Raw genomic sequence first — 28,000 nt, forward strand, 5'->3', positions numbered from 1 at the left:
TCAAAGTAACGTCTCACACATTTTATGGTGTGCAAACATTAAGCAGACATATACAGAGACCTCATATACATAAGCGACACTTACACAGTCTGTTTAGTCAGTGGAATACAGTGCCCACTTCCAGCCCTGCTTACAAACAAGTCAGAGGGGTGGAGCTAAAACTCAAGCCACACCCACACAAAATACAACAGTCATCCATAAAGTGTGCCGTCCCCACCACCCACGATCTGAAACTAAAATGCACTTGACTGGTGCCATGACAGACTCCAGCGTTTAGCCTAAAAAATTAGCTCATCCAAGAATGAAAATTCTGCCATCATTTACTCACCCTCAAGCCATTCCAAAACTGTATGCTGAAACTAAAGAATCTTTACACAGCAGGGCTTCATTTTCAGTCTTCTTTCATGGTCATTTTTGGAGCTTAATCTGGTCACCATGTATGGAAAAGAGCAGCGTAAAGAGTAAAAACTGAAAGAATTTTCCTTTTTAGGTGAACTACCCCTTTAAGGGGTAATGAGTGCCTTAAAATGAGAACTAAGGCAGCCAATGCAATCACAAATACATCAAATATAGTGTCAGAAGCAAGGGCGTAGATCTGGTTTGATCATTTGGGGGGGGGCGTTGTAGTTGCTAGTCTTGATTATTGGGGGGGTTACCTCCCCCCATCCCCCCCCAGAATCTGTGCCTCTGGTTAGAAGAGGTCGTAGCTCTCACTGTCAGCTTTAAGGTGCATTCCCGGGTTTATTCCTTTTATAACAAGTGCAAACTTTGCCAGTTCAGAAAACGGCTACTGGCGTCACAGCAAATAAATAAGTGCACTCGTTTTCATGTTGATTGTTTGCAAAGAGTTTCATATGGTATTTGAAACACAGGAAACGAGGCAGACGACAAGAAAATTAAAAGAATAATGGCACGTCATTTTCTCCAATAAAAGCCAAACAGAAAAATTGCATCGCATACATTCTGCACCAGCGTATCCAACAGTCGTTCACCACACACACACACACACGCACGCTCACCCAGGATCCGAGAGGAGTCAGGGGGAGGGGCTTAGAATAGAGAGTTGTGATTGGTCCAAATAAACACCTGAAACTGTGATGATGGTAATTTCGCAGAGGTTTGGGTGAATCTTACAAAAACATGTCCAGGTCATATTTACAGAGCCCAGTAGAGGACAGGGAGGAAATTTGTTTTCTGAAATAGTTTTGAGTTCCACTACAATACCTTTACCTATTTTAAAAACCATGATACATGTATTATAAATTAACCATGTTTTTCGGGCAGAATGATTATGATTTTTATTACCACAGTTTTGGTTTTCCTGTATTATTACTTTGATTTTACCACAAAAACCAAGGCTAAAAAAATCGTTATTGTAGCAAATCCATAGTCAATTTCGTGGTTATCCTACAGTTACCGTAGTTGATGCATACTCACTGTAGTAAACCCATGGTTAATTTTCATACGGGATGAATAAAGGTATTGCAAGGACACCAAAAATGTATTACGAGGGAATGTAAAACTTTTTCCGAAAATACATTTCTGTCTTCTAAGGGGCCCCTTTCATATTTCAATCCAAAAAGCAAATAAAATAAATAAATAAATAAATAAACAAACAATATGCATTTTTATATTTATTCCTATATTTTGCTTAGAGAAAATAAAGCCTATTTTTAGGGCCATCAAGATTTTGAGGCACACTTTCCCCAGTCTGTGCCGTGCCATCATAACCATTTTTATTCCTATTATTCGTGATTCTCAGTAGATTCTCATTACTTCTGTGATGTATAAATCCTATTTATTTTTTATTTTTTTCAATTTCATTATTTTTTGTAAACACTAGATTTTTTTTTATTATGTTCATCTATAATAAATAATATGATTATGTGCTACTGACATTTATTTTTATAGATTTTGTGGGGAAATATGACCCAGACCTTGCACTTGAGATTTACTCTTACGGGCATTAGTGTAACTTTTTGTTTATGAAATAGGGTTTACCTTACATATGGGGAGGCAGACCTTTAATTTTGACTGACATGTGTTTTTTTTCAGAGTGACTGAGCCGAGAATAGTGTTGGTGAACAGCACCCTCTACGTGTATCTGGAACTGCAACAGTATCCACCTACTGAGATTCATTAAAGTCAAACGAACACACACACATCTTAAAGGAATAATTCACCCAAAAATGACAATTCTGTTATTATTTACTCACCCTCATATTTTTCCAAACCCATATAACTTTCTTATATACTGCCATACATCACTTGTATTCCATGGAAGAAAGAAAGTCAAACAAGTTTGGAACAACAAGAGGTTTAGTAAATGATGGCAGAACTATCCCTTTAAATGACTTGTATCTGTGCAAAAGCAAATATTCCAGCAGCACATTCCAAACGCAAACACACCAATTTAAAACAGTGTTAAAAACAAGCCGTAAGAGTTGTGAAGAACAACTAGAATTTCCACATCTTCATCGTCTCACATCGAGTTTGAGTGAGACATCCAACAGTACATGAAAGTTGATATACATATTTATGTATATAATACGTGTACGGTGCCGTCTATTCAGAGGAAGGCAGCACGCATACATGTGGATCTCCAGACATATGGCATTATGGGTCATATAGTTCAAGAGACCGGAGGGATGTGAGGTGGGGCTCACTTTCTGTCTTTATACAGTCTGTTTTGTACAATCACAACAGCGCAGTGCACAGCGCTCAGCCAATCACTGCGGAGGCAAGGAAGAGAGCGGCCAATCACATATCCGACCACAACACGGCCTTGCTGCCTTTCTCAACGCTGGCCACATACGCCCCCGATGGAGACCAGGACACTGAATTTATGGTAGAACTACAAATGGGACAGAAAGACAGGAAGTTAGTTTATGAAAGGCATCAGGTAAGAAAGCAAGATAATTTATAGATGTGTTTGTGTAGTTGAAGGTTATCGGGCAACTGGATATAGTGGTTTTGTTCGGAATGGCGTATTTCTCAGAATGAAATAGTATTCATACTATGTTTGCAGTATGCAGTGTGTATACTGTGCGCAGTATGAATACCCGGATGGCCTACTACATTCGGCAAAACAATGACATCAAGTACATGATGAGTCAGTAAGACATTTTTAGAGTATACCTGACCTCACCCGACAAACATTCAGGGTTCAGGCCAGTTTAACTGCGGGTTTGGAAAACAAAATACATTTATACATTATATATATATACATACACACACACACACACACACACACACAGTTGTGCTCAAAAGGTTGCATACCCTGGCAGAAATTGTGAAATGGACAGTGTGGTTGTTTCAAGGAGCACAATACTTGTTGACCCCTCTCCAAACATAGCGCTTAAAGTTGTGATCATAAAGCTCTATTTTTGTCTCGTCACTCCAAATTACAGTGTGCCAGAAGCTGTGAGGCGTGTCAAGGTGTTGTCGGGCATATTGTAACCGGGCTTTTTTGTGGCATTGGCACAGTAAAGGCTTCTTTCTGGCAACTTGACCATGCAGCTCATTTTTGTTCAAGTATCGTCGTATTGTGCTCCTTGAAACAACCACACTGTCTTTTTCCAGAGCAGCCTGTATTTCTCCTGAGGTTACCTGTGGGTTTTTCTTTGTATCCCGAACAATTCTTCTGGCAGTTGTGGCTGAAATCTTTCTTGGTCTACCTGACCTTGGCTTGGTATCAAGAGATCCCTGAATTTTCCACTTCTTAATAAGTGATTGAACAGTACTGACTGGCATTTTCAAGGCTTTGGATATCTTTTTATATCCTTTTCCATCTTTATAAAGTTCCATTACCTTGTTACGCAGGTCTTCTGACAGTTCTTTTCTGCTCCCCATGGCTCAGTATCTAGCCTGCTCAGTGCATCCACGTGAGAGCTAACAAACCCATTGACTATTTATACACAGACACTAATTGCAATTTAAAAAGCCACAGGTGTGGGAAATTAACCTTTAATTGCCATTTAAAACTGTGTGTGTCACCTTGTGTGTCTGTAACAAGGCCAAACATTCAAGGGTGTGTAAACTTTTGATCAAGGACATTTGGGAGATTTCTGTTATCATTATGATTTAAAAAGGAGCCAAACAACTATGTGATAATAAATGGCTTCATATGATCACTATCCTTAAATAAAAGACAGTGTTTTTGCATGATCAGTCATATTTTCAAAATCAATGCCAAAATTTCACAGTTTCTGACAGGGTATGCACACTTTTGAGCACAACTGTATATATATACACACAAGTTTGGAATAATGTACAGATTTTGCTCTTATGGAAGGAAATTGGTACTTTTATTCACCAAAGTGGCATTCAACTGATCACAATGTATAGTCAGGACATTAATAACGTGAAAAATTACTATTACAATTTGAGAAAAATTTTCAGAACTTCTTAAACTACTTCAAAGAGTTCTCATCAAAAAATCCTCCACGTGCAGCAATGACAGCTTTGCAGATCCTTGTTATTCTAGCTGTCAGTTTGTTCAGATACTCAGGTGACATTTCACCCCACACTTCCTGTAGCTCTTGCCATAGATGTGACTGTCATGTCGGGCACTTCTCACGCACCTTACAGTCTAGCTGATCCCACAAGAGCTCAATGGGGTTAAGATCCATAACACTCTTTTCCAATTATCTGTTGTTCAATGTCTGTGTTTCTTTGCCCACTCAAACCTTTTCTTTTTGTTTTCTGTTTCAAAAGTGGATTTTTCTTTGCAATTCTTCCCATAAGGCCTGCACCCCTGAGTCTTCTCTTTACTGTTGTACATGAAACTGGTGTTGAGCGGGTAGAATTCAATGAAGCTGTCAGCTGAGGACATGTGAGGCGTCTATTTCTCAAACTAGAGACTCTGATGTACTTATCCTCTTGTTTAGTTGTACATCTGGTCTTCCACATCTCTTTCTGTCCTTGTTAAAGTCAGTTGTCCTTTGTCTTTGAAGACTGTAGTGTACACCTTTGTATGAAATCTTCAGTTTGTTGGCAATTTCAAGCATTGTATATCCTTCATTCCTCAAAACAATGATTGACTGATGAGTTTCTAGAGAAAGCTGTTTCTTTTTGGCCATTTTTGACCTAATATTGACCTTAAGACATGCCAGTCTATTGCATACTGTGGCAACTCAAAAACAAACACAAAGACAATGTTAAGCTTCATTTAATGAACCAAATATCTTTCAGCTGTGTTTGATATAATGGCAAGTGATTTTCTAGAACCAAATGATCAATTTAGCATGATTACTCAAGGATAAGGTGTTGGAGTGATGGCTGCTGTCTAGATTTGATCAAAAATGACTTTTTTCAAATAGTGATGGTGCTGTTTTTTACATCAGTAATGTCCTGACTATACTTTGTGATCAGTTGAATGCCACTTTGGTGAATTAAAGTACCAATTTCCTTCCGAAACAGCAAAATCTGTACATTATTCCAAACTTTTGACCGCCAGTGTATATATTATATAAATTATTCTAATGTATAAATATTTGTTATAATATAGCCATATGCTTTCTTTTTTTAGTGTATTATGTTCTCACTCACAGACATGAGAACAGATTAGTAAGGGGCTGTTCACACGAACATGTTTTTGCATGCATCTGCATTGTTTTTCCATTGTTTTTCTATGTAAACACATGCTGAACAGCAGTCTTTGACCATTGCGGCATGCCTTGCTTTTTATCTGCGTCTCGTGCAGGACCATGTCAAGTTAAACATAACTTATATTTTTAAAAACGCATCTCTTTATACAAAATCAGAAGCCAAATATCAATATTTATTACTAAGATGATAACTGGAACGGCACTTGATGAATGCCAAATAGGGAGGTCATGTGACAACAATGTTGTTGGATACTGCAGACCATTTCACACACTACTAAAAAAGTAGAAGGCACACCGCACTACACAGTATGTATTTTGCAGAATGCAGTAAGCAGCACACTCGTATTCTATTCCATTATAGCATGTGTGTGTGTGTGTGTGTGTGTGTGTGTGTGTGTGTGTGTCCATGTTGGTTATTTGTCCCTCTCACCTATGACCCTTATCAAGAGTTTTCTCAAGTTTGCCCGTTAGAACGTTCCAAATGTACAGAACACCGTCTGAAGATCCGGCTGCCACAAAACTCCCATCAGGACTGAAAGAAAAACAAAAAACACACTAATGTACTAGTTGTACTAGGAATACATAGTAGCAGTCAAGGGTGAAAAAGAAACAGCTTTCGCATGCTAGAGGCTGAACCAACTTAGTCTAGTTTTACGGCTATTTGATGATGAAATTAAAATACAATTAACTCTTAAATGCATGGGTGTTACGCCAAACATTATTACACACTCAGGTCTTCAGCGGCCCGGCATGTATATCTATCACAAATGGATCTACAAAATACCCAGATAGTGTCAAATTTTCAAAACAATAAGAAAATAATAGAAAAGTATATATTCTGATATATTTAGCTGTTTTAGTTTTCATATATCAAAGACATGATACAACAAATCTAGAACCGGATTCATTAACATCAGACTGAAATTTCATGAGACACAACTGGCCGTCAAACACATATTGAGCTACACAAACTACATATCAGCTACACATGTATTTTCTCATGCACATTTTGAGTCTAAAAAGACGCACAACTTACCGATTTTCAGTAGTACACACAAATGACAACAGTCATAACATACTGTTCATGTGTTAAACTTGCTATAGTTTACTTCCACATTGCTTCTTTATCAAATAGTAATGTCAAATGTAAACAAGTCAATTACTGACACAACAGCGCCACCTTAGTAAGAAACTACATGCATAATGTGTATATATTTATGCATATGAAATACTGATAATTCAACATTGTCATTTGTCACACAGAAAAATGTGATTTATGGAAAAGAAAAAGCGACAATATTACAAATCTCCGGTCTTTAATGACCCCTGCACTTTTGAAACTAAAATAGATGTGGTACAGAAATGAGGTCCCGGGTCACTTAAAACTTGGGGTATGCATTAAAGGGTAAATATGTTTTTTGCAGCATTCATGACATTGCAAGCAGCATGAATCTGGCAATGGAGTGTGCACGCTTTCATTTCATCATTTCAGGTTCTTACCTGAAGGTTACCCTGGTAAAGTCAGAACCACACTTAAAACCTTCAGCACTGCAGAAAAGACGAGGAAGAGAAATATGAAAGTTATTCTGTGAAAGTCAAAGTAGAAAACTACATTTCAGTTTTATATATTTTTTTTAATAAATTTTATGAATTGTCATTAGACGTCCAGAAGTATGTGATGTAAGAATGACAGATGTAAACATATAATTACAAAGTAAATCTTCGAAAATGGCCAAAGTACAAGTGTGTGCATGCAGCGCACCTAAATGTTTGTCGCACTGCATTACAGCGCAGATCGATTATTTTCACGTGGTCGTCACGGGAACACGCCAGAAGCTCCGTCCGGTCGTGATTGAGGTCCAAAGATGTTACACGTCCCAGCAACTCTAACTCGCATACAGTACTCTCCGCTCTACACACACACACACACACACACTGATTAGCACTGAACTTGAGTTTTAAGTATTATAATGAAGTTCCAAATGTATAATTCACACAATCACTAACCAAACAGCCCAGCAGAAATCTGCTGTCTCTAATGACATCATGTCTCACCTGATGTCCCAGAAACGGATTTTCTTATCAAAGTGTCCGCTCATCACACACTGCTCTGTGCAGACGATATCATTACAGCTGGAGCCAGCAAACACTGTCTTCATGCCTGAGACGGAAAGTGAGTTTGAAACTTTAAAACTGTAAAAACTGTATAATGGTTAACAAATATGTTCTTGAATTTAAGGGAAATACAAATGTATACACATACAACTAACTATCTGATCCCAAACTAGCTAGCTCCACTTAGGTCATTATTTTTTAACCCTGTTACTCATTCTGGTGCATTAAAGGAATATTCCGGGTTCAATACAAGTTAAGATCAATTAACAGCATTTGTGGCATCATTCATCATTTTTACAGTCATTTTAGGGTTTGTTCACATTACATCGTCATAGCAACGAAGTTGTAAAATTGGCAATAACTTTACACAGAAATGGTTAGTGAGTGATTTTATGCATGCATATTGCATATTGTTTATGTCTTGTGGCTAAACTTTTGAAACAGTGAGTATTTTAACCTTCTTCAAAAAGGTAACTCTTTCTGGGGTATCTCCCGTTTTTAAAACGAAGAAACCTCGAACTAAGAAGAGTCTGCAAGCAAAAAGGGAAGGCGACAGAGCCCGTAATAATAAAACATGAAACAACATCGGCCTGTCTTTTTCCAGAGGTGGCGACAACTCTTTAAAACCGACCCAGAGGGGGAGTTTTTCTAGCTGGACAGGTAAGATATTTTATTGGACCGATAGTTCGTCAGGAAGCTTTCTTAGTGCAGTAGTTCGTTAGATAGTGTTAGTCACTATAATGGGCATTTTATTATGGATTGTGGTACTGCAGTGCTTGATTATATTTTCGAGCAAGGACAATGAAAAAAGAAAACCTTTATGCTGGTAACAACAACAATCTCTAAACCAGTTACTACCTTGGTCTATTTGTCTGCTAGATAAGATATAATAGTTTCCACCATTTGCCTTTATCTGATATGACTAGCAATCGTTGTCTAATGTCTTAGTTGCCTAACTTTTGTAACGTTGTTTATTTTGAAACAATTGTTTTGAATAAGTCAAAACAACAGCGGAAGATACTGTATGCTACTTACCTGCTCATAAGACATATTTTTCAGATATCCGTCTTTTTCTTCCTTTCGTTATTTATTTACTTATTTTATTGAGGGGAGGAGGCGAGTTTTGTTGCTATTAGCAACTGATAAGTTGATCATCTGTAACCATGGTTACACCGGTACTCCCTCAAACCATCAGATTCATCCGCGCAGAAGAGCAGAGCCAAAGCCCAACTCGCCTAATTACCAAAACAGTGCTCCTCCGCAAGTTACTTGCAGTTTTATGCTTCAACCACTAGAGGGCCAAAAGTGTAGCATTAGTGTAGCTTGTATGCTTTTGAATGAGCTGAACTTGTATTGAAGATATGTAAGATTTTTTAATTCATATTTATCGCTTAATTTAGGCTAAATTATGTTAACAATTTTACCATATTTTACATGTATTTTTGTCAATTCATACATTTATGTAATATTCATGTTTATTGCTGGGGAAAGTGACACAAATTAGCATTTAACACTACATTATTTTTTTTCTCCAAATTTTGGTAACAGGGTCGAACACATTGCAAATAATAAAAAAAAAGCTATAATATTTAGTTTGACCTCCTTGGGTGGACAGAAACATAAGAGCCTACTGAGTGATACATTTGTAAGCCTGTTTAAAGATACTCAAATCTTCAAAAAAAGTTTCAAATTTCAGCATATTGTACATTTTATTTTGTCATTTCAGACATTTTATTTAATAAGAATGTATATTTAATGTTTATTGCTAGACTCAGAGATATCCCACATTTTGGTAGCATGGCTAAAAACATTGCAAAGCTCATATAAAATTAAACAAATAAAAAATTCTGAAATAATATTTAATTTGACCTCTTGTACTGAGCAAAAACATTTTCTGAAGGTTAAAAGCAAAAAAAAACAAAAAAACCTTGACTTTTCATGTTTCCAGCCTTATCTTATGACCTATTGGTAGAGAGTGCTAATGAAGAACCATGAATGAAGGAAGTAGCTGCGAGTCTCTTACAGACTTTGCTGCGTAAGTCCCAGAGCTTCAGCGTTCTGTCGTAGCTGCCGGAGACAATTCGAGCGTTGTCGAGGAGAAACCGAGCTGACAAAACCTTCCCACTGTGGCCTGTGAGCGTGTGCTATGGAAGCAGAAATACAACCCAAACAATTCAGATCTTCTGCACCACACAGTGTTCTACGTGAGCTGTGTAGTTTTGAAATTCGTCAAGTTGTCGTATACTACAGAATCAGGTCTCAGTATGATTTTTGAGATCAGCTGACCGCTCTCCTTCAGTCCCGCCCTCCTGTGTGTTGTGTTGATGTTGGACGCTGCTGTTTTGGGTCTCACTTATATTTCTAAAAGACTCAAATTCAGCAGAAACGCCCATAATATCAGCTGCCACCTCAAACCAGTAATGCACAACTAGAGCATACTGGGAAAAATTACCAGAGGCTGCTGGGAGGGATAGAGGGACTGAAAGGTGACCTGGACATCAGACCTTTTACATCACATCATTGACCTTTAACCCATCAAATAAACCCTAGCACACTTTGAACATTGCCGTTTGGTTGCAGTAACATTGTTTACCCTTTCATTAACTCACTACCTACAGTTCTAATGATTTTAAGAAAATAGTAGTACTAAAAACTTATGGATATATAAAAAAAACCTACAAAAAATGATCAATAACGAACTAAACAACATGAACAAGAACAATAGGAGAGGGCCGAGAGGTGAGCCTTGCGGAACACCTAATAACTTACAATCTCAAAAGTTTAATTCTCAACAAGTCCTCAGGAAATTTAAATGTTTACAGCAAAATATGTCTTTAAAGAAAGCTGTTTGAGCTAAAAACAGAACTAATAATATCATTTAGTATATATAAATTAGAGTTTGACGATATTGGATTTGTCCGATATCGATGACTAAGCTGGTAATGATTAATGGGCCCAAAGTTTTTGAAATTGATTTATAACATGTTAAAAAAACATCTGTCTTTGATTACTGTGAAAGGCACAGACATAGATGGTAAAAGAGACCAAAATGAATAAAATCCTGGATGCAGTTTATTGTGCAACCAAAATCCCAATAAAAATCCCAATAGGAAAAAGTAAGATTTGGCGCATAAGATGGGATGGGACTTTAAACTATGAACAAGCCAGAGATACACCGGGGACTCTAATTTCGAGTCTACAGAAGAAAATGAAAGAAACAAACAAACATGAGCAAATATCAGTGCTGATTTTTGCAGATAACTGTTAGTTAAAAAAGGAACAATCGGTGCGGATTAATCAATAAAACCAATATCTCAGTTGACATCTCATATAAACGACGTGCATTCCATGTGCCACAGACCTTGTGTATGTATCAACTATATGTACATGAGATTCAGTGATATTCTCACCCGCAGTCTGTAGTCGTCAACAGTCCAAATTCTGCTCGCAAAATCGTTAGAGGCGGCCAATAGATACGACCCCTGCAAAACACAAACACACTGCATTCAGTTCTGCTTGAGGTGAACAGTTCAACCCACTTTGTTTGCTGGAAATTCATTCATTTTGAAAGCGTTATCAATGCTTTGAGATTCATTTTAAAGGTCTCAGCTTGAAAACTTGAGATCATGGGCCGGTTTGATGTTCTCCTTGAGTCCCGACCTCCTGTGTGTTGTGTTGATGTTGGATGTTGCTGTTTTGGTCTCATTTGATTCTCTAAAATTGACTCTTAATTCAGCAGACACATCCATAATATCAGCTGCCACCTCAAACCAGCAATACACAACTAAAGCATGCTGGGAAATTAAAAAAAGGGGCTGCTGGGAGGGACAGAAGGGACTGGAAGGAGACGATGGCATCAGACCTTTTACATCACATCATTGACCTTTGAACTATATGCAAAACAGATCAACAAATGAAGCAATGAAAGGCTTTCAAGTTCCTAAAAGTTTTTCACACTTTGCGCTTAAGTGTAATTTTGCCAGTCTGTGATGTAAACTAAATAATAATGGAAATTTAAAAAGCAAGGGCAAGGCCTTTAATTCTTCCTGTTTCAATAGGAAATACATCAACATCGGAAATACGTTTAGCATTTGTCAAAACATTTTCATGGTGTCGTTAAGAATAAATCTTATTTTTTCTCCAATGGCCGTATCTTTATTTAAAGTCAACATGAAATCTAAATTGACGTTTTTTTACTTTCTTAATTCAAGTTCCTGGTATAAATGTGCAAAAATAGTTTCACTCCTAACATTTAATTAAAAAAAATGATATAAACACAAGTATTTTTTTAGATGTGGAAAAAAACACCACAATTGATCAATAATGAACTGAACTAAACATGAACAAGAGCAACAGGAGAGGGCCGAGAGGTGAGCCCTGCAGAACACCTAGTAACATACAATCTCAGAAGACCTCTCAATTCTCAACAAGACGTCATGAAATGTGAATGTTTGCAGCGAAATTTTAAATTAAGTTTAAAAAAAATGAAGCCCCACCCTACATTTTTGTCACTGGTTCTCCTGTTTCACTCTGAAATGTCACATTATATGAGTAAAAGTGTTGTGAAGACCATTTCATGTAGGTCAAGGGTGGCGCGTGGTATTGACACAGGGTCCAAAATCAATGAGGCCTTGGGGCAAAAACACCACTGTAAATGACAAAAATGCACCCAAAATTCAAAATGTGGGGTCCCATAATGAACTCATCTGTGTTTTATTTTATTTTTCCTTTTTCTCCCAATTTGGAATGCCCAATGTGCGTTTAAGTCCTCGTGGTCGCGTAGTGATTCGCCTCAGTCCGGATGGCGGAGGACGAATCCCAGTTGCCTCCGTATCTAAGACAGTCAATCCGCGCATCTTATCTCGTGGCTTGTTGAGCGCGTTGCCACGGAGACATAGCGCGTGTGGAGGCTTCACGCCATCCACCGCGGCAACCACGCTCAACTCACGACGCGCCCCACCGAGAACGAACCACATTATAGCGACCACGAGGAGGTTACCCCATGTGATTCTACCCTCCCTAGCAACCGGGCCAATTTGGTTGCTTAGGAGACCTTGCTGGAGTCACTCAGCATGCCCTGGGATTGCGAGCGAGCTAGCGAACTCCAGGGGTGGTAGCCAGCGTATTTTACCACTGAGCTACCCAGACCCCATCTGTGTTTTATTTGTAACATCGGATTCATATCTTACTATTCTACTCTAGGCCTAGGTATACATATTATTGCATGAAAGATATATTTACTCAGATTGAGAATTTATGTTAATAAATAGATTAAATGAAAGAATTTAAAAAAAAATAATATTAGAAAAGTTGTGCTCTCATAAATGTAAAAAATGTCCCTGAAAATCAAATACAGGGGGCAAATTTTGCCCCTTAATTTCTAACACCAAAACAGATTTCCCGCTTCGATTCTGATTCATTTGGGTATATTTCAGTTATAATGTCCATTGTCCTAACAAATAAAAGAAATTCTCTCTCAGCTTATGCTGTTTATTACGCAGGAGACCTTGGTACATTACGAAAAGTTTTTCATCATTTAGGTCACATTTTTATTTTATTTTATGTACAAATTCCATGTATTCCATCATTAAAAATTATGTCGTGAAATTGCATTTATATACACAGTATATATATATATATATATATATATACTACACTGATCAGCCACAACATTAAAACCACCTACCTAATATTGTGTAGGTCCCCCTTGTGCCACCAAAACAGCGCCAACCCGCATCTCAGAGTAGCATTCTGATATGATATTCTTCTCACCAGTTGTACAGGGTGGTTATCTGAGTTACCGTAGACTTTGTCAGGTCAAACCAGTCTGGCCATTCTCTGTTGACCTCTCTCATCAAGACATTTCCATCCACAGAACTGCCGCTCACTGGATGTTTGACAGATGGGCTGGTTTGAGTATTTCTGTAACTGCTGGTCTCCTGGGATTTTCACACACAACAGTCTCTAGAATTTACTCAGAATGGTGCCAAAAACAAAAAACATCCAGTTAGCGGCAGCTCTGTGGATGGAAACGCCTTGTTGATGAGAGAGGTCAACAGAGAATGGACAGACTGGTTTGAACTGACAAAGTCTACAGTAACTCAGATAACCACTCTGTACAATTGTGGTGAGAAGAACAGCGTGTCTGAATGCTATTCTGAGATGCGGGTTGGCACTGTTTTGGTGGCACAAGGGGGACCTACACAATATTAGGCAGGTGGTTTTAATGTTGTGGCTGATCGGTGTGTGTATACATATATATTATATACACACACACACACACACACACACACACACACACACACACATGCAGTATGTTCACAAGTTTATTGTTTAAATGCATAATTTGTAATATTTACAAGTATTTACATTGACATGTAAAACAACTGCTAAAACGGTACTGTTTCTTTAAGAATAGCGGCAGTTCACAGAAGTGTTTTAGTTGAGTGGGTTTTTAAGAATCAATTTCAGAACCGTTCAAATGAAGTTCGCGATTTATTTGTACATACCCAGTTCTAGTGACTAATACGGAATAACTTACCGCACTATCAAAGTCTACACTGGTGATTCCGGCATTACTGCCGGTCAGCACTCCTTTGGGTTCACAATGCCCTGGACAAACAAACAAAAGCTTTAAGAGACACAAACTCAGCCAAAACTAAACATCTGCAAAGCATCTTTGTTTCAGAGGAGGAAACACAGAAATTCTGTGGTTGCAGAATTCAGTTTCGCAAGGTTTAGTGTAAAATTTGGACAATTTCCTCTTTGAAACGACTGTAGATCTCAGCTTGAAAACTTGAGATCACCAGCTGGTTTAACGGTCACTTTGAGTCACGCCCTCATGTGTGTTAAGCTGATGTTGGATGTTGCTGGTTCGGGTCTCACTTGTTCTCTAAAAGACTTACTTCATCAGAAACATCCATAATATCAGCAGCCACCTCAAACCAACAACACACAACTAAAGCATGCTGGTAAATAAAATATAAAAAACGGGGGCTGTTGAGAGGGACAGAAGGGACTGGAAGTGGTTGACAGCTTCAGACCTTTTACATCACATCACTGACCTTAAAAGAAAACTGTGATTGATAATAAACATACACACATTACCTGATATGACCTCCCAGAGTTTGACTCGGCGGTCCATTCCTCCTGTGGCGAGCAGACGAGAACCAGGACCGAACCTCACAGCGTTCACTTCTCCATCATGGGCTTCCTACACAAACATATGTTTATCAAAAGATTGTAAACATACACAATATTATTTATGAATTACAGGAATCTTCTTTTATTTTGGGGGGTACTCTGTAAAATGAGACTAATATTTTGCAATTAGTCCACTGTATGCAACAGAGCTCAAGAGGTTAAAGGTCTCAGCTTGAAAACTTGAGATCACAGGCCGCTAAATGTTCTCCTTTAGTCCCGCCCTCCTGTGTGTTGTGTTAATGTTGGATGTTGCTGTTTTGGGTCTCAACTGATTCTCTAAAAGTGACTCTTAATTCAGCAGAAACATCCATAATATCAGCTGCCACCTCAAACCAGCAATACACAACTAAAGCATGCTGGGGAAAAAGAAAGGGGGCTGCTGGGAGGAACAAAAAGGGACTGGAAGGAGACGACGGCATCAGACCTTTTACATCACATCATTGACCTTTGAACTGTATGTGGATGCAGAAAAAAAGAAATGGCATTGAAAAGGAATTGATACTCACAAAGATGTGCAGAGCAGTTGAGGGAACACGGACATCGGTACACGGCGATGGCACTTCCGCGGTTTCAGTAGATGTCCCGAATGAGTTCATAGAACGACGTCTTCTAAGCAAGAGAAAGAGAGCGTGCACACATGGATGTTTTATACTTGTTTTATATGATTTTACTGTCTCACTTTAACAAACATGAATTCTTACTGAAGAGGGGCATTCATGGACTGAAGCATTTATAATTGCACAATGTTACATGCCGATATTTTTAGATAAACATGCAGCATTGTCACTTAGAAACACACAAGTAAAACTCTGATGCAGATAAGACACTTCGAAGCCAACACAAATCTTTTTGCAGTAAATTTACAGTTTCACTGTTTGTGCACAAACACATACACATATAGAGGTCGACCGATAGTGGATTTTGCCGATACCGATAACTAAGGTGGTGGGAAACCGTGTTGACGGTCTTAGACGCAGAGGCAACTGAGATTCGTCCTCCGCCACCCGGATTGAGGTGAGTCACTACGCCACCACGAGGACTTGGGCATTCCAAATAGGGAGAAAAAAGGGAGAAAATCCAAAAAAATAAAAAAAACAGTAGTATCCTCCAGCACCGGCCTAAGAGGAACACTGAGGAATGAAACAAAGAAAACTATCGACAACTATCGGTACAGATTTTTGCAGATAACCGATAGCTCCAAAAAGCAACTATCGGCACAGATTAATCGGTCTACCATTACATAAGGGTGGACAATACATGTGACATTCATACAACATTTTATAAATCTGATTTTTTTTAACAAACCCATTGCTAACCTTACAGCAATGTTCTGTATAACTGTCATAGAGGCAACTAGGGCTGGGTATTGATACAGATTTCCAGATTTGATTTCATTCAGATTCACAAGCTCTCGATTTGATTCAATTCTGAATCATCCGGGTATATTTCAGTTCTAAGGTCCATTTTGTTTACATACAAATGTACATACAAATGTTGTAAATTATACAGGTAACCTTCTAACTTGGTACCACATGAAAATATTAAATTAGGCTATCAACAAGGCCCAAACTATGCAGTTAAAATGCTATTTATTTAACAGATTTAATAAGCAACACAAATAAAATTTAAGTAAACTGTAGAGTAAAAGACAGACCGTGGGATTTTAAAAATCAATATCGATTTAGTTAAAATTAAGATAATGATTAATTGTAAAAATAATATATATATTTTTTTTAATTTCAGATGCAGTTTATTGAGCAACTAAAATCCCAGTAATAACCAGAAAAAATATTAAAGATTTGGCACATGGGGGCCTGGGTAGTTCAGTGAGTAAAGACACTGACTATCACCGCTGGAGTCGTGAGTTTGAATCCAGGGTATGCTGAGTGACTCCAGCCAGGTCTCCTAAGCAACCAAATTGGCCCGGTTGCTAGGGAGGGAAGAGTCACATGGGGTAACCTCCTCGTGGTCACTATAATGTGGTTCTTGCTCTAGGTGGGGTGTGTGGCGAGTTGTGCGTGGATGCCGTGGAGAATAGCGTGAAGCCTCCACACGCACTAGGTCTCCGCGGTAATGCGCTCAACAAGCCACGTGATAAGATGCACGGATTGACGGTCTCAGACGCGGAGGCAACTGAGATTCATCCTCCGCCACCCGGATTGAGGCAAGTCACTACAACACCACGAAGACTTAAGAGCGCTTTGGGAATTGGGCATTCCAAATTGGGGAGAAAATATTTAAAAAAAATAAAAAAAAGATTTGGCACATAATGTGGGACTACGGTAGAGTTAGGTTTAGAATTAGAGATAAGGTTAAAAGTGTAAATACAGATGTAATGAAATGCAGGTACAATGCAATAACAAATATGTACATAATTAATACAGTACATTGTATCAAATGCCTGAGTACAGAGTAAAGGCATCTAATATAAAAGTGGGTCCAAATTTTCTTCCTTTTTTTTTCTATTTACTCGTCTACCACAGTAATCTAATGAATTGTATTATTTTATAGAATTATTTTATAGTATATATAAATTATATTATAATATATATATTATAAATTATCATTTTTTATTGTAAAAATATTTTTGATTATTTAAATATAACAATGTATAATTAATCAAAAATTATAAAAAAAAATTAATCATGACATATATTTAATTATTGTTATTTTAAGAGCTTTCTCAGCAAATATTTATATATGCGATTAATTCGATTAATTAATCGCCATATCATGTAATTTAATAATAAAATTATTCGATTGACAGCGCTAATTTCTAGTTTATTGTTTCAACTGGTGTCTTGGCCAGGCCTTCACACACATTTCACTAAAAACAACCACAAACACACACACACACACACACACACAGAGAAATGGCAAGCCTTCAAATTCCACATATAATTCTATAAAGACTGCAGCATCCATAAAGAGAGCACGCACAAAGTATAGGAACTTGTTTCATTACTTACAATCCTTTCCGAAAAATAATTCTGTGTAATTCCTCTCCAGGAATTTAAGCATGCTTTTGGGTTCATATTAGCAGTTTGAGAGTCATTCTCTCTCATTCACAGTTCACACACACACACACACACACACACACATTCTGATACCACAGTGTGTATCACCTGGAGTCAGACGGGATGAAACCAGGTTGGACAGAATCAGACAAGCTGCAGACACAGAGAGAGTGTACAATGAGACACACACACACACACACACACTCGCAGACACACACACACACACACTTCTTTTTACTATATTAGTGAGGACGATGCATACTAAGCGATGACATAAAGCTAAAATAAACCTCTTGATATTATTAGATTCAAAGCAAAACATATCATTGCCATTTTAATAGTGATGTCTGACTCACAGTTTGCCGTTTAAGAAGTTTCACTATAGTAGCGAGGACTTTTTCGACTCGTGATGACATTTTGGGTCTCATAAGTATAAAAAAACAACGCACATACATGCACAATCACACTTAGACACACACAGAATGAGGAAGAGGACAAAGAGGAAGATAAATTAAAAGATGACATATTTATGTTCATACACACTGACTTTAACATACCCGAATATATTAGAGATGGAATCCAGCAGACCGCTAGGAGGAAGAGCCTGAGACGAGCGCTTACTGAGACAGAGAGGCATAGAAAACATTTGGTTTCTTCTGGATGGATTGTTGTTACACACATGGACAACGTGTGTGTGTGTGTGTGTGTGTGTACCTGGGGGTACGGCTGATCTGTCTGCTCGGTGACGTTTCACCTGTTCCCTTTCCAGCATCCTCTGGGAGAACCTCGATGTCATCATCTCTACACCAATCAGATCACAGCATTCAATGAGATCTTAGGGTTCCCACCAGGGCTCGAGGCATCGAAATGCCACCGAAAATCAAAATGTGGGGGCCAAAATTGCTCCCATATAACAATGTTTCATTTACAACATTTTATCCATTTAATATTCTTTTCTAGAGATATAATTATTCAAATAGAGTATTTATGATTCAACCACATTCACTGAAAATTGTAGATGAAATAAAAAGATGGCAATATATATTTGTGGTTTTATGGTTACAAAACATCACACATGGTCCACATAAAAAGGTAAAAAATACTAAATTCAGGGGGCAAATATTGGGTCCACCAATATATCAGTTTTACCGATTAATCGGTACCAATATTTGCTTTTTGGAACTATCGGTTATCAGGAAGAATTAACGGCAATAGCTGCTGATAGGTTTTCTGTTTGTTTATTTGTTTTATTCCCCTAGGGATATTTTTTTCTAGTAATTATTGGGATTTTGGTTGCTCATTAAACCACATCTGGGATTTAATTCATTTTGGACATCCACATCTGTGCACGTCACAGTAAGGAAAGAATAAAACATTTTTTTTACATTCAATAAATCAATTTGAAAAAACTAGCGGTCAGTTAATTGGTTATTTTACAGCAGCTTTATATTCTGGCAGCAATATAGTGTCAATCGTTAATTCTGCTATGTCGTGTATATCGCGGTATGTAAATATCCAGGTGTACGGCGTGGGCATATTTATCAGTGGGCAGGGCTGGTTCACTAAAAGAATTATGCAGATCAGGCAACGAATTCGAATGTGCAATTCTGAACTTGATATACTGTGTAGCGGAAGAAGCAGCAGACCACCGTGATCTGACACACTCTGTAGTGCAGCGTCACTGTGATCCAGACACCTGGATCATCTCTTTAACATGCTGAAAGTGCAACTGAAGACACCGCACACCTGTACTTCATCATTTGATCATTATTTGATGAGTTATTGCTGATATGATCGATAGAAACGTCAAGAAAATAAAAAGGAGCTTGTTGTTAAAACAGGTGCAACATCTGTGGTGTTGGTTCACAAAAGTCGACACGGAGCAGAACAATTTAATCTGCAAACTGTGTCGCATGACGATAATCACTCGTGGTAATTCAAGCAATCTGTTTCACTACCTCAAAACGAAGAACGCTAAAGTATATTATGAAAGCCAAAAAGATGCGCTCTGTATTAAATTAGTCTTACTTTTTTGCAAGTAGTATTTATTTTTATTTGATATTTATTTTCTGCAAGAAGTGTTATTTCTGTTGGGTATTTTTTACTTATGTTTTCTTGAGGAAAGTTTATAATATTAGTAATATTAGTCTACAACATATAAGACTGAAATGTGGCATGTAAGATTGATTTAAACAGATTTTTCATGATGTCTATTCACTTGTCTGCCACAGTAATATAATTCATTTTAATTATCAGAATTATTCATTTATACTGTATATATATTATATTCTATTATAATTTATTAATAAATATATTTATAATTAGTTAATCATTATTTACAGTATATTGAATTACTATTATCATTTTGTTTTTTAGATTTTCTCCCCTTTTTCTCCCCATTTCCCAGTGCACTCTAAGTCCTCGTGGTGGCGTAGTGACTTGCCTCAATCCGGGTGGCGGAGGACGGATCTCAGTTGCCTCCGTGTTTGAGACCGTCAATCCGTGCATCTTATCCCGTGACTTGTTGAGCGCGTTACCGCGGAGACATAGCGCGTGTGGAGACTTCACGCTATTCTCCGCGGCATCCACGCATAACTTACCATGCGCCCCACCGAGAGCGAGAACCACATTATAGCGACCACGAGGAGGTTACCCCATGTGACTCTACCCTCCCTAGCAACCGGGCCAATTTTGTTGCTTAGGAGACCTGGCTGGAGTCACTCAGCATGCCCTGGATTCAAACTCGCGACTCCAGGGGTGGTAGTCAACGTCAATACTCAATATTGTTATAGTGAGCACTTCAAAATACAGTGAACATTTCTTGATAACCAATGACCCAAAATTGTTTACATTTTTCTGAATGCACAGTAGCATTTCCATCAATAAATCAACATTCCCAACACTCTTACAGTAATAGCAAGACATACCAAATTACTAGGAAACTCTAAAATTCATGTTTCTTTTTCAATTAAACTTTTCCGTCAAAACTAAATCTTGTAACTAAGAACAATAAAGTTTTGTAATATATAAGATGTTACATTTTGTAGTTCAATACAATACCGTGATAATACCGTTTACTGTGATAAATGGTTTAGCAATTATCGTGATATGAAAATTTGATACCGTTACATCCCTAACTGAATTAATCACAACTTATTTTTATGCTGGATAAAAACTCTTGCCAACTTCAGTATCTCATCAGAACCAGCCAAAAGAACTCAAACTTACGGGTCTATTGGAAGCGGTTCCTTTGCAGCGTCTGCTAATTCCTTCTGAAGCTTCGCCTGCCTGCGCCTGTAATGACATGAGGTATGAAACACATCTTTGAGTTTACACACATTTAACCTGCTTCAAACAGCCAATCAGGGAGAGGGATTTCTAAAGAACTCATTTCTACATGGAAGGTCAGAAAGGGATGGGCGTTGCCCCATTACACCCTTTCTATTGTCTTTAAACGACCCTTAATAGCTGACCAATTAATTAGCAAAAGTGAGAACGACTTTCAGTTCACACACACATATCACTCATTCACAACTCATTTATCTGTGTGATGACAAACAAAATGCACATTACCTTTTTTACAACATCAAGATTTTAGGTTAAAACATACAGTTTACATACACTTAGGTTGAAGTCATTAAAACTAATTTTTTAAACACTACACAGATTTCATATTAAAAAACTATAGTTTTGGCAAGTCATTTAGGACATCTACTTTGTGCATGACACAAGTAATTTTTTACAAGACAGATTGTTTCACTTTTAATTGACTATATCACAGTTCCAGTGGGTCAGAAGTTTACATGCACTAAGACAACTGTGCCTTTAAGCAGCTTGGAAAATTCCAGGCAATTAGCTTCTGATAGGCTAATTGGCTAACTGGAGTCAATAGGAGGTGTACTGAATTGGAGGTGTACCTGTGGATGTATTTTAAGGCCTACCTTCCAATTCAGTGCCTCTTTGCTTGACATCATGGGACAATCAAAAGAAATCAGCCAAGACCGCAGAAAATAAATTGTGGACCTCCACAAGTCTGGTTCATCATTGGGAGCAATTTCCAAATGCCTGAAGGTACCACGTTCATCTGTACAAACAATAGTACGCAAGTATAAACATCATGGGACCACACAGCCATCATACAGCTCAGGAAAGAGACACATTCTGTCCCCTAGAAATGAACGTAGTTTGGTGCGAAAAGTGCAAATCAATCCCAGAACAACAGCAAAGGACCTTGTGAAGATGCTGGAGGAAACAGGTAGACAAGTATCTATATCCACAGCAAAACGAGTCCTATATCGACATAACCTGAAAGGCTGTTCAGCAAGGAAGAAGCCACTGCTCCAAAACCACCATAAAAAAGCCAGACTACAGTTTGCAAGTGCACATGGGGACAAAGATCTTACTTTTTGGAGAAATATTCTTTGGTCTGATGAAACAAAAATGTAACTGTTTGGCCATAAAAAAGGGTGAGACTTGCAAGCTGAAGAACACCGTCCCAACCGTGAAGCATGGGGGTGGCAGCATCATGTTGTTTGGGTGCTTTGCTGCAGGAGGGACTGGTGCACTTCACAAAATAGATGGCATCATGAGGAAGGAAAATTACGTGGATATATTGAAACAACATCTCAAGACATCAGCCAGGAAGTTAAAGCTCGGTCGCAAATGGGTCTTCCAAATGGACAATGACCCCAAGCATACCTCCAAAGTTGTGGCAAAATGGCTTAAGGACAACAAGTCAAGGTATTGGAGTGGCCATCACAAAGCCCTGACCTCAATCTGATAGAAAATTTGTGGGCAGAACTGAAAAAGCATGTGCGAGCAAGGAGGTCGACAATCCTGACTCAGTTACACCAGTTCTGTCTGGAGGAATGGGCCAAAATTACAGCAACTTATTGTGAGAAGCTTGTGGAAGGAAACCCAAAACATCTGACCCAAGTTAAACAATTTAAAGGCAATGCTACCAAATACTAACAAAGTGTATGTAAACTTCTGACCCACTGGGAATGTGATGAAAGAAATAAAAGCTGAAATAAATCATTCTCTCTACTATTATTCTGACATTTCACATTCTTAAAATAAAGTAGTGATCCTAACTGACCTAAGACAGGGAATGTTTTCTACGATTAAATGTCAGGAATTGTGAAAAACTGAGTTTAAGTGCATTTGGCTAAGGTGTATGTAAACTTCTGACTTTAACTGTATTTTTGATCTACTGTCAAAGAAAGTTTGTGTTTGAGATGCTGGCCACCATTTCATTTTAATAATCTTTTTTACTAAGAAGTTCATTAAATTGTCCTGCAATGTAACAGAAGAATTTTTAAAGACAACAAATATTCCAATATCATGATTTTAACCTGTATATTTGAATGAAACTTGTGGTGCAAGGTGACAATTTTCAGTTTTTTTTTATAATCTGCTTTTTACATTACTGTGTAAAGTAAATAAATAAATAAATGCACATATCAACCAAATGCTAATTAAAAAAAAAACTTGCATATAAATGCTTTTAAAACATGTGAATGTTTGGAGCCTGTCAAATTTCCCTAGTACTCAATACCTGTTGACAAAATTGTCAGAATTTGTGTGCGTGTGTGTGTAATTCTCACTTGCGGTCTTTCTCATTCTCAGCGTTGAGTTTGTTGGCCTCCTGGGCTTTCTCCGCCATCCAGCGAGACACCAGTTCCTGATTGTCCTCTGTGGTTTTTCGTAGTTTCTCCTCGAGTGCTCCAAATGTGATCTGCAGGGCATCATACTCATCTCGCAGCGTCTGATTGGCTCGTTCCAGATCAGCAAGACAGTTACGAAGCTCGCGACACTCTCCCTCCAGATGAGAGATCTGCTGCTGGTACTCCAACATCCTGGAAACACACACACACACACACACACGTTACAGTGTTATCTAAATGGAGACATACTTATAAGTACTTATAATGACTATTATAAATACTTTAGAGGACATCACTATAGGTCTCACCTCAATTCTGAGGACACAGTTGGTTCTAACACACACACACACACACACACACACAAAACTCACTTGGATTCATTGCTCTGGATTTCTTTGTCTTTCTGCTGAATCTGGTTGTTTAGTTCGATCACACTTTGGGCCAACTGCAAAGAAACATATATCTGATTTTAGTTTTCCTTCTCCAACAGACTGATGTTTATTAAAGCACCACAGAATGAAAGAGTAAGACAATTTGAAAGCTGTTTGATCAGAACAGGTAGCATGCTCACCTCTCCTCGTTTCTTGTGTAGTTCTGTGAGTTCCTCTTGATGTTTAATTCTCATCTGCGCCATCTCCTGCTGCAGAGAGTCACTACGACCACCGTCAACCCCTGGACTACACACACACAAACATTTACATTTATTTAAAGTTGAAGTTTACATACACCTTAGCCAAACACATTTAAACTCAGTTTTTCACAATTCCTGACATTTAATCGTAGAAAACATTCCCTGTCTTAGGTCAGTTAGGATCACTTCTTTATTTTAAGAATGTGAAATGTCAGAATAATAGTAGAGAGAATGATTTATTTCAGCTTTTATTTCCTTTCATCACATTCCCAGTGGGTCAGAAGTTTACATACACTTTGTTAGTATTTGGTAGCATTGCCTTTATATTGTTTAACTTGGGTCAGATGTTTTGGGTATCCTTCCACAAGCTTCTCACAATAAGTTGCTGGAATTTTGGCCCATTCCTCCAGACAGAACTGGTGTAACTGAGTCAGGTTTGTTGGCCTCCTTGCTCGCACATGCTTTTTCAGTTCTGCCCACAAATATACTATCAGATTGAGGTCAGGGCTTTGTGATGGCCACTCCAATACCTTGACTTTGTTGTCCTTAAGCCATTTTGCCTCAACTTTGGAGGTATGCTTGGGGTCATTGTCCATTTGGAAGACCCATTTGCAACAGAGCTTTAATTCCCTGGCTGATGTCTTGAGATGTTGCTTCAATATATCCACATAATTTTCCTTCCTCATGATTTTGTGAAGTGTACCAGTCCCTCCTGCAGCAAAGCACCCCCACAACATGATGCTGCCACCCCCATGCTTCACAGTTGGGATGGTGTTCTTCGGCTTGCAAGCCTCACCCTTTTTCCTCCAAATATAACGATGGTCATTATGGCCAAACAGTTCAATGTTTGTTTCATCAGACCAGAGGACATTTCTCCAAAAAGTAAGATCTTTGTCCCCATGTGCACTTGCAAACTGTAGTCTGGCTTTTTTATGGTGGTTTTGGAGCAGTGGCTTCTTCCTTGCTGAGCAGCCTTTCAGGTTATGTCGATATAGGACTTGTTTTACTGTAGATATAGATACTTGTCTACCTGTTTCCTCCAGCATCTTCACAAGGTCCTTTGCTGTTGTTCTGGGATTGATTTGCACTTTTTGCACCAAACTATGTTCATCTCTAGGAGACAGAATGCGTCTCATTCCTGAGCGGTATGATGGCATGGTGTTTATACTTGCGTACTATTGTTTGTACAGATGAATGTGGTACCTTCAGGCATTTGGAAATTGCTCCGAAGAATGAACCAGATTTGTGGGGGTCCACAATTTTTTTTCTGAGGTCTTTGCTGATTTCTTTTGATTTTCCCATGATGTCAAGCAAAGAGGCATTGAGTTTGAAGGTAGGCCTTAAAATACATCCACAGGTACACCTCCAATTCAGTACACCTCCTATCAGAAGCTAATTGGCTAATTGTCTAAAGGCTTGACATCATTTTCTGGAATTTTCCAAGCTGCTTAAAGGCACAGTTAACTTAGTGTATGTAAACTTCTGACACACTGGAATTGTTATATAGTCAATTAAAAGTGAAACAATCAGTCTGTAAACAATTGTTGGAAAAATTACTCATGTAATGCACAAAGTAGATGTCCTAAATGACTTGCCAAAACTATAGTTTGGTAATATTAAATCTGTAGAGTGGTTAAATAATTAGCTTTATTGACTTCAACCTAAGTGTATGTAAACTTCTGACTTCAACCGTATGTGTGTGTATTGCGCTCCATCAAAATGAGTTATAATGGGCTTTTTTTGGAAAACGGAAAACTTGATTTTGTGACTGTTTTGGGTTTTCTTTTGTTTTGATAAAACAAGTCTCCGTTTTCAAATTATGTCAATGTTGTCATGAAATTAAAATTATTAAAAAAAAATTTGCGGTGTATCAAATCGCTTCAGCTACTGTCTACTTGGAGGCAAGCACTGCATTTAGTGTCTCTCCTCAGATCAGTGCTCCTCATGTCCCACAGGAAATTTATCCAATGACCAACTTGAAAATAATTAACTGTACTCATAAGAATAAAGCTAAAATATCAAATACCATCACTGTCAGAGATGTGACAACAGATGCGGAGCGGATACAACACATTTTAGAGTATTTTAGATGGTGGAAGAGTGATGTCCGCGTGGATCTGTTATCTTTTAAGTGTAATATTAATATGTTTTAAGTCAAACGTGGTGTGGTGAAAGTGCTTCCTGAAACACCTAAGGTCTTGTCTGTTCTGTTGCTCATATTTCTCTGTGTGCAGACGTTCAGACAGAACAGCCTGGAAATCAGACCTCTCCAACAGCCGGTTATCTAAAGAGAGAGAGAGAGAGAGAATTTTTTTCCAACTGAGGTGTTTATCTGAAGGTTTTTAATTGCTCTATATTATAACGTAGGTAGCAAGTAGGCTAGGTAATGATGCGCATGTCTCTTACATTGGTGTATAATCTCTTCAAAGGCCTGACGCTGAACTCTGTCTCTCTGTTTCAGCTCCTCGATAACGTGTCGTTTCCATAAACACTCAACTCCGCGACCCGCCATCTCCTCCTGCACACACACACACTGAGTTAACAGTCAATCAGAGACACTAGAGTTTCAACTGACACTATTAATATTCCAGTAAACCAATATCCTAAAGCAAATACAATTAACTGGGAGTGTTTCTTAAAAATGGAGGGCACGTTCAGCCAGAAGGGAAAAGAGGAACATCTCTCTGTAGAAGGCTGAAGAGGAGGAAGTGTTTCAAGATCAAACACGACAAACTGAAACATGTCTGCTCATAAATACTACAATAATCACACTGATTACAATAGACAGACTGTCTGAAACATGTGTGCACCATGCTGAAAGAGGCAGAAAAAAGTGAATAACATGAACAATGTTACAGGATATAAGGCTTAATTGATCATTAGTTATGTACAATGACATACAATGCCAGGAAATGACACAAACTTCATATATTTTCACATTTACATTTGAAAGCAATACTTATTAAATTAGGCACTTTATGAATAAATAACAACAGCTTTAAAACAACACTCAGGTAGATAAATGATAAATTACACATGCTTGATTTGAATAAAATGATCAGAATTGAACACATGATGAGTAATAATCAATCAGAAATAATGACAAAGTGTTCACAAGAGACAGATAATCTGATACTTGGGACAGCAGAAGAAAAAAACAACAATAATCGATTACACATGGTTTATATATGAATCAGATCATGAAATCTGCCAAGTCACTGCAGCTGCGCGAGATTAATGATGGAAATAAACGTGACATGATGCTGAATCACATGTGCTGAAGATATTAAAGGCGTATGACACACAAAACATGTATCAAACCGTTTCAAATGTAAATATATATAATAACTGACAAATAAATAGACTTCAATGGACAGATTTCAGACATATGTGCTGTGACTCCGAATTAAAAGGACCTACTGTCACAACACCTGATAAAAATACACTAAAGAAACACAAGAAGGTCTAATCCGATGATAAATATCCGCATTATTAATACAAGTGATTGTTTACTATGATGCTAGTAATGTCATTAAACTAATCGCTGCGCTTGACTTTCACTTTCGATAAACAACATGTTTACATTAACTCACAGCATCTAAACACGTCTCCACTGGCTTCAGAGTGACTCTTCTTATTGAAAAATGTAATGAATCCAACTAATAAGAGCCGAACCGGGTCATTGTAGGTTTAATCGGGCAGGTTTCATGCTAACCAGCCCCTGACTGAAGGAGCACGGCAGCCATTTTGGCTCAAGCA

General features: G+C 38.0%; 1 protein-coding gene and 4 non-coding genes across 11 annotated transcripts; all 5 read right to left on the reverse strand.

Moving 5' to 3' along the window:
- Nucleotides 1–3: 3 nt before the first annotated feature.
- On the reverse strand, nucleotides 4–28,000 carry LOC127429927 (autophagy-related protein 16-1-like). Of its 7 annotated transcripts, none has more exons than XM_051679292.1 (20): nucleotides 27,835–28,000; nucleotides 26,648–26,756; nucleotides 26,432–26,525; nucleotides 24,182–24,287; nucleotides 23,982–24,055; nucleotides 23,551–23,802; nucleotides 21,173–21,238; nucleotides 18,659–18,745; nucleotides 18,502–18,564; nucleotides 18,053–18,097; nucleotides 15,434–15,536; nucleotides 14,832–14,937; nucleotides 14,266–14,336; nucleotides 11,135–11,206; nucleotides 9,748–9,868; nucleotides 7,665–7,770; nucleotides 7,372–7,521; nucleotides 7,110–7,157; nucleotides 6,040–6,141; nucleotides 4–2,854 (listed from the first exon to the last, which is right to left on the reverse strand). In XM_051679292.1, the coding sequence occupies exons 2-20, from the start codon at nucleotides 26,751–26,753 to the stop codon at nucleotides 2,761–2,763; spliced, it is 1,866 nt and encodes a 621-aa protein (XP_051535252.1). In that variant the 5' UTR covers nucleotides 26,754–26,756; nucleotides 27,835–28,000; the 3' UTR covers nucleotides 4–2,760. The 7 variants fall into 7 exon arrangements, with proteins under 7 accessions (XP_051535252.1, XP_051535253.1, XP_051535251.1 ...); XM_051679293.1 differs by having other exon boundaries at nucleotides 15,434–15,533; nucleotides 26,648–26,759; XM_051679291.1 differs by having other exon boundaries at nucleotides 26,648–26,759.
- LOC127430361 (small Cajal body-specific RNA 6) lies at nucleotides 9,980–10,250 on the reverse strand. Its single transcript, XR_007895438.1, has one exon. It is a non-coding gene; the product is annotated as a small Cajal body-specific RNA 6 (non-coding RNA).
- Nucleotides 11,326–11,608, reverse strand: LOC127430363 (small Cajal body-specific RNA 6). Its single transcript, XR_007895440.1, has one exon. It is a non-coding gene; the product is annotated as a small Cajal body-specific RNA 6 (non-coding RNA).
- On the reverse strand, nucleotides 14,504–14,789 carry LOC127430364 (small Cajal body-specific RNA 6). Its single transcript, XR_007895441.1, has one exon. It is a non-coding gene; the product is annotated as a small Cajal body-specific RNA 6 (non-coding RNA).
- Nucleotides 15,091–15,373, reverse strand: LOC127430362 (small Cajal body-specific RNA 6). Its single transcript, XR_007895439.1, has one exon. It is a non-coding gene; the product is annotated as a small Cajal body-specific RNA 6 (non-coding RNA).

The sequence above is a fragment of the Myxocyprinus asiaticus genome, chromosome 39 (genome assembly GCF_019703515.2).
Source record: "Myxocyprinus asiaticus isolate MX2 ecotype Aquarium Trade chromosome 39, UBuf_Myxa_2, whole genome shotgun sequence".
Lineage (NCBI taxonomy): Eukaryota > Metazoa > Chordata > Actinopteri > Cypriniformes > Catostomidae > Myxocyprinus > Myxocyprinus asiaticus.

What these genes read in the sequence shown, in the direction of transcription:
- LOC127429927 (XM_051679292.1), bottom strand. Translation starts at nt 26,753, where the DNA reads ATGGCGGGTCGCGGAGTTGAGTGTTTATGGAAACGACACGTTATCGAG. An exon ending in ATCCAGAGCAATGAATCCAA is followed by an intron (nt 23,803 to 23,981) that starts GTGAGTTTTGTG and finishes GTGTGTTTCCAG; the next exon opens with GATGTTGGAGTACCAGCAGC. An exon ending in GTGTAGACTTTGATAGTGCG is followed by an intron (nt 11,207 to 14,265) that starts GTAAGTTATTCC and finishes TGTGTTTTGCAG; the next exon opens with GGGTCGTATCTATTGGCCGC.